Source organism: Rutidosis leptorrhynchoides, chromosome 9 (assembly GCF_046630445.1).
Source record: "Rutidosis leptorrhynchoides isolate AG116_Rl617_1_P2 chromosome 9, CSIRO_AGI_Rlap_v1, whole genome shotgun sequence".
NCBI lineage: Eukaryota > Viridiplantae > Streptophyta > Magnoliopsida > Asterales > Asteraceae > Rutidosis > Rutidosis leptorrhynchoides.
Window position 1 is genome coordinate 369,467,378 of NC_092341.1, and position 6,834 is coordinate 369,474,211.

At 30.2% G+C, this 6,834-nt stretch overlaps 1 protein-coding gene across 1 annotated transcript; it reads left to right on the forward strand.

Annotated features, from left to right (window-relative positions):
• Positions 1–2,104: 2,104 nt before the first annotated feature.
• On the forward strand, positions 2,105–5,362 carry LOC139865962 (PTI1-like tyrosine-protein kinase 3). The gene is made up of 8 exons (XM_071854081.1): positions 2,105–2,152; positions 2,965–3,053; positions 3,476–3,657; positions 3,774–3,900; positions 3,986–4,259; positions 4,590–4,719; positions 4,819–4,896; positions 5,196–5,362. Exons 2-8 carry the CDS (start codon positions 3,017–3,019, stop codon positions 5,346–5,348), a joined length of 981 nt encoding a protein of 326 aa, XP_071710182.1. The 5' UTR covers positions 2,105–2,152; positions 2,965–3,016; the 3' UTR covers positions 5,349–5,362.
• Positions 5,363–6,834: the final 1,472 nt, after the last annotated feature.

Genomic DNA, 6,834 nt, shown 5'->3' on the forward strand with positions numbered 1-6,834 from the left:
TATAATTTCTCGTTCACATGTGCAAATGTATTTGCGAACATGCAAACATCTTTGTATAATTCACAATTGAACATGTAATTTGTGGTTGTAAACATTTGTTTTGCAATGATATGAACATTAGATAACAATTATAACTAATATGTTGAATATACATGCATATAAATCATGTATTTAAAAGGTTCTCGTAGTTCTCACCTTTTTTGTGGTTCTCGTTTGAACCTACCCCTATATATATATATATATATATATATATATATATATATATATATATATATATATATATATATGTATATTGTTGAAAAACGAAAACTTTCATAAAACCTTAGACCTTACATCAAAAGTGAAAGAAACCTTTAGAGAAATCATGATACAAAATCGACCCGAGACCGTAGAAAACAAAAAAGAAGAAACCTAAAAATAAATGTGAAAGTATAAAGAATTACCCCTAATTTTTATCAAAACTACCAAAATGCGAAAGTACATAGAAAAAAAAAAACTTGAGTCATTTTTCAATTGTGCGCTACAGTACTTGTCGTCGTTCTTAACCAATCAGCTACTAATTTCACGGTGTGTGTGCGCGCGGGCGTGCGCGCATGTGTGTATGTGAATAAAGGGTGTTTGAGAAGGTCGCTAGCCATTGGGATCACCTCGACGAGGACTGTCTTCAGCTAGAGGCACTATATGAGCAAGATTTGCACGGGGATTGTGTTAGGGTGTGTTTGATAAAAGCCAAATGATTTAGTGCTGAATGGTTCATAATCTGAATGGTTCAAAGGTTCTGAATAAAGTTGCTTCTGAATGAAAATAACCTATTTGGTAATTATTTTGAACGAATAATGTGAACGAAGTGAATTTACCTTATTAACCTTTGACATGAATAAAAATTACAGTACAATATAGTTGTTTAATAAGTGTTCTCAGTATAATTTAAATAACATATTATATAAAAGAGAAAATTACACTAATGGTCCCTGTGGTTTATTGTAAATTACGTCGCTCGTCCCTATCTCTTAAAAATTACATAGTTCGTCCCTGTGGTTTTAAATATCAACAGCGCTGGTCCATGTGGTTTATTGTAAATTACGTCGCTCGTCCCTATCTTTTTATATTTACATGGTTCGTCCCTATAATTTTAAATATCAACGACGCTGGTCCCTGTGGATTAATATTTTTTATTATTATTATTATTATTATTATTATTATTGTTATTATTATTATTATTGTTATTGTTGTTGTTGTGCATTATTATTATTATTAATTATTAATTACAATATTATTATTTATTATTATTATTATTATTAGGCATTATTATTATTATTATTATTATTATTATTATTATTATTATTATTATTATTATTATTATTATTGTTATTGTTGTTGTTATTATTATTACATAATTCTAATTTCATCTCTTATTTTCAATTAATTTGAAATTTTCTATTTTCTTAATTCACAATCTTGCAACATAGAACATAATTATCATTACTGATCAACAGATGCATTTTAATATATTAATCCATTATTTACGGTTCTATCATTTATTTATTTATTATATACTCAGTATTTTAGTATATATCTTTACACGTTAATAATAATAATAATAATAATAATAATAATAATAATAATAATAATAATAATAATAATCTACAGGGACCAGCGCCGTTGATATTTAAAACCATAAGGACGAACCATATAATTTTAAAGAGATAGGGACGAGCGACATAATTTACAATAAACCACAGGGAGCAGCGCCGTTGATATTTAAAACCACATGAACGAACCATGTAATTTTTAATGGTTAAAACCACATGAACGAACCATGTAATTTTTAATAGATAGGGACGAGCGACGTAATTTACAACAAACCACATGGACCATTGGTGTAATTTACTCTATATAAAATTTACATATTTAATGGTTAAATGATAGTTCTAACTCATAATGGTTCAACATTAAATGTTGAATCATTCAACATCATATGTCATTCAGAAGTCAGAAACAAACTAGTTGAATGTTGAATGGTTCATCAAAATTAAGAGGTAAAGCGCATATTTAGTCAGGAAACAATTATAGAGTTCACATAAATTCTTTATTTAGTAATTTAGTTTTCTATAAATAAAATAGAATGGTATTAAAATTCATTGCAATAAAGGTAATTCTTCAATTCTTGTTACTTTCTAATCGATTATTTCCGTTCTTAATGTTATGATTCAACTACTTTTTATTAAATTAATTCTTCAATTAACCATATTTCAAAGGAACCATATGTTTTTAGTTATTTTACATGATCTTTGTTTACCAGGTTGTCTTGAAGATTTATATTTATAATTGATCTTGAATTCTGATGTTTTATTTTTGAAAGAGGGTTTCACATGTTTTGATTTCTCTAATTTGGGTTTCATTTATTCTTAAATTTTTTATTCAATTTTATGGTTGGTGGCATAATCTCTTAGCCTCTTGTTTTGGGTTATTGTAACAGAATCATGTCCTTGTATTCGTGACTTTGTGTTAAGAATTCGTATGATTTGTTTCAATTTTGGTTTATGTGATTGAGATATTTGATATAAAATTCATATGAATATTGATCTGTGTTTATATACATGATGCCTTATGATATTTGTTGTTAAGCCTTAACTGTTGAATTTTAATGTGGACATTTTTGATTGTAAATTGTTGGTATTAATCTATGATTTTGTTTTATGATTCCAATCGGACTTGGGTATAAAAATAAAAAATGTATATGTTGTTACTATTTGATACTGAGAATACATTGTTGGGTTTGGAAATTGTGTCTTTTTATGTTACTCCGTATTATTTAGTGTAAAGCTTTAAAATATTTAGCGTAATACTAGGTACAACTTAAATAGATGAAGTGAGTATTTAAGTTTTACGTTAGTCAAAACTTGTGTCATGATAAATGAGTTTGGAGTTTAATTTAATAAAATATGATTGTATATTCTGTAGGGACACGTGCCACCTGGAGATACTTTAGACGCATATATATCTAACAATTGTAATGGAATTTGGTCCTCGTATTCATGATCATGGTGATGGTAAGTTTCCTATAACTCCACTTTCTTAATGATTTCAAGAAAATGGAAGTTACTGGTAGAAGTTAGAAATTTTAGATGTTTTACGTTCATATTGCAGTTCTGAGTTACCATTGAACATTTATGTTATGGCTATAAAGGTAACGTGGAGAATTATGAATGTACCTTATTTGAAGTGCTTAAAGCGATTTATTTTCTTTACAACTAAAAAGTTTTGAATTAAAGTTTTGAAAGTGATTATCTAACTATTAAAGAGTCATACCAAGTTTGTCGGTGTTGATTATTGTTGGTTAGAGTAAACTTACTTATATGCCCTTGTAGTAAATGTTACATAGTACAGAGTGCTTCATTATATATATAATCGAATATTGTCAAACACTCACTGTCATATTAAAAGATCACTAAAATGTTTTGTGATTTTATAGAAGCAGTGCCAACAATCCATGTGCCTGCACGTTATCTTGGAGATTTTTGGTCAGAGGCATTGATCAGTGAAGTTTCAAACGGAAGAGTAAATTTTGCAACCTTAAATAATGGAGAAATTGTTGTTGTGAAAAAGCTTCATGTTTCTACTGGAGCTGATTCAAACGATGAGTTCTTGAGTAAGGTAACTCGATGTTTGTATGAGTTAAAGGGAATAGTTCAAGACCCATTTATGTAAAAATGGTTCAAAGTTGGCATCTTTTTACAACTATGACATAAACACCTGTTTTCTTATTCAAGGTTTCAAGGGTGTCTACACTGAAGCACGACAATCTTGTTAAGCTGTGTGGTCACTATGTTGAAGGAAATACACGTATTCTGGCTTATGAATATGCAAAAATGGGATCTCTACATGACATATTGCACTGTATGAAAACCTTTTTTTCTTATTTTTTTCATAGGTAAATATAAATATATTCAACTGGATTAAGTGTTTAGATGTACATATACAGGCAAGAAGGGTGTGCACGGAGCACAACCCGAGACCGTGCTTAATTGGTTGCAACGGGTAAGGATTGCCTATGATGTAGCGAAAGGATTGATGTATTTGCATGAGAGTCTTTTTCCATTCATAATTCTCGGAGACTTTAGGTCTAGCAATGTGTTACTCTTTGAGGGTTTAAGTGCTAAGATTTCAGGCTCTAACATCTTAAATCAAGCACCAAATTTAAGAGCTAGCTTGCGTTTGACTGGTGTTTCGGGAACCGGTGGCTATCATGCACCAGAGTAATGCTTTTACACCCTTTTGCACACATGCATAAAAAGGCATGCAACTAAGGAAAACCACCTCCTATAAAACTTATTGTATTACCCAAAATAACATCTAACTACATTTTGTACAAAATACCACATATTAAAGGGTACTGTATTTCTTAAATGTAAGTTTACTTAATCCACATGCTTAGAGAAAAGTATTTATTATTTTATATACGACAATACTAATAATAGTAATAGTAGTATAAATATTTTGTCCTTGTTGTTTCATATGCTCTTATTTTACCTAAAAGGGACGTTTCATTCATTGAGCTTTATGTGTTGAATTCGACCTTTGTGTAGGTTTGCAGTTACTGGACCAACACACAAAAGTGATGTGTATAGCTTTGGGGTTGTTTTGCTTGAACTTTTAACTGGCCGAAAACCTGATGATGACACATTGCCACAAGGGCAGGAGAGCCTCATCACTTGGGTAAGTCTCTCCTTGACCTATTAGCTTCGTTTTTACCCAAGCCAACCTGCTCATTTTGTCAATGATGTTTATGTATTACGTTACTTCTACGAATATTAGGCAACACCAATGCTAACGAAAGACAAGGTTAAACACTGTGTTGACCCAAGTCTCAAAGGCGAGGAAACCGTTGCTCAGGTTTATATCTTTCTGAAAACTATTATAATTAATTTTTTTAGGTAATATAACTATTTTGTTTAGAGGTTTTAAGAGGAAATTTGTTTTTGAGGGAAGCAGGAGCTGTTGGAGAAATATTTACCAAATAATAAGTAGATAATTATGACTGCTTCGCTCAACAGACTTACTTATTTGTGGATTCTCCTCTAGTTTTTTAAAGATATAAACAATTAAAGTAACAGCAACATTACTAATTAATTTACTAATAATTAGATAAGAAAGGCAATTAACTAACTAACCTACAACATTTGTTTATGCAGCTGGCAGCCCTAGCAGCTCTATGTTTGGATAATGTGCCCCGTAACAGGCCTAACATGATGATTCCTGTGATGTCTCTTAAAATGCTTTTGAAGTATTTATTAAATCCGATTAACTCTAAAAGATCCAAGAGGAAATTTAGCAAAATCGATTAAATAATTGTTTTGTGCTGATCTTACTACGATATTCATCTTTTGTATATGTAACTTTTGTGTGGATTTAAACCTTTTGTGCTCATTTTTGTTCATACGCATATTATCTTATTTTATCTTATTATTTTAACGATACACTATGCATGTGACCAATCTTCATGTAAATATGTCAAAAATTCATAAATTTTCTAGAACTTACATTAGGCATATACTAGCTTTAATAGCCTGTGCGTTGTACGGTGACTTAAAAAGTTAGTATAATAATACGTTAATATTTGTACATATTGTATATTGTGTGTGATATACATTTAGTACTCAATTTAACGTCTTTAATTATAGTTATAATATATGGTATAGAAGCTACCTGGAAAATGTAAGTAGTATAAAAGATATTACATATACTACACTCTATTAGTATATAAGATATTACATACATAGTGGGCAACAATGTAAAAATAGTTTAGCCCAACTTAAGCATGTGCATTACAGGGACGTTGAATAACAAACATTATAATAAAATTTATTATAACAAAATTTGTGAGTTTGTTGAAAATTTTGTATTTCTACCGTCCAATTTTCGCTCGAAAATGTAGTTTCCATATCAAATTCTTCGTTTCTTCATTCTATAACCTGATGACAACAGATACTGCCATCTATTAGAATGACATTACAAACTATCTTCACCAACCGATTGTTCGACCACTATCAAACATCAATAATGAATGACATTAGCTGCAAATTAACTAACTTACTGCTGCAACATATACCTAACTAAGTAAATGAATGAGACAACATATACTAAAATAATCACATAAGAAAAAACTTGGTGTGGAGAGCCCCTTGGGAAGTTTCAGTAGAGGATAGTGTTGTATCCCCAAACCAATTAGAAAAAGTAGCCTCATATACAATGTAACATCCTCAATCGGGCCTAGCTGTAAGATTACTAAATTGCCCTTAAATTTGTATTGTGTTATTATATGCTTTTATTTTTATTTAATATTTACTATTAAATAATGATGTGGTTAGGACCAATTTGTGACAAGGGTCACAGAACAGGTTTGTTTATTTAATTTGGACTTTGTTTGGGTCGCCAAATGAAATACGAAAGATATAAGATAACTGATAAATACCCGTGTATCGCACAGTGTGAGAATTAACCTAAATTAAGTGACTAGTGAGCTGTGTTCTTACCATTTCTAGAAAATTCACCAAACACCTCGTTCTTCATCTTTCACCTACATCAAAACCCTAAATTCTAATCTTTGATCTAGAGCTCGAATCGTTCACATCTTCTTGTTCCTTGTGAATTATTGTCTTTTGAGATAGGAATCACAAGTTTTCATGCTTTAATCTTCAAGAAAATTGGGTTTTTGTGTTAGTTTTTACAAAGTGAGTAATTTGGGTCAAAATGGTTAATTTTGATGTTGTTTGAGTCCAAATCTTGTGGGTTTATGTTTCTACATGTTTAGTGTCTTTGATTTGGTCAGTT

Coding starts and splice junctions, on each gene's coding strand:
- LOC139865962 (XM_071854081.1), top strand. CDS start 3,017: ATGGAATTTGGTCCTCGTATTCATGATCATGGTGATG. Junction 3,054..3,475: donor TATTCATGATCATGGTGATG/GTAAGTTTCCTA, acceptor GTGATTTTATAG/AAGCAGTGCCAACAATCCAT. Junction 4,720..4,818: donor AGGAGAGCCTCATCACTTGG/GTAAGTCTCTCC, acceptor TACGAATATTAG/GCAACACCAATGCTAACGAA.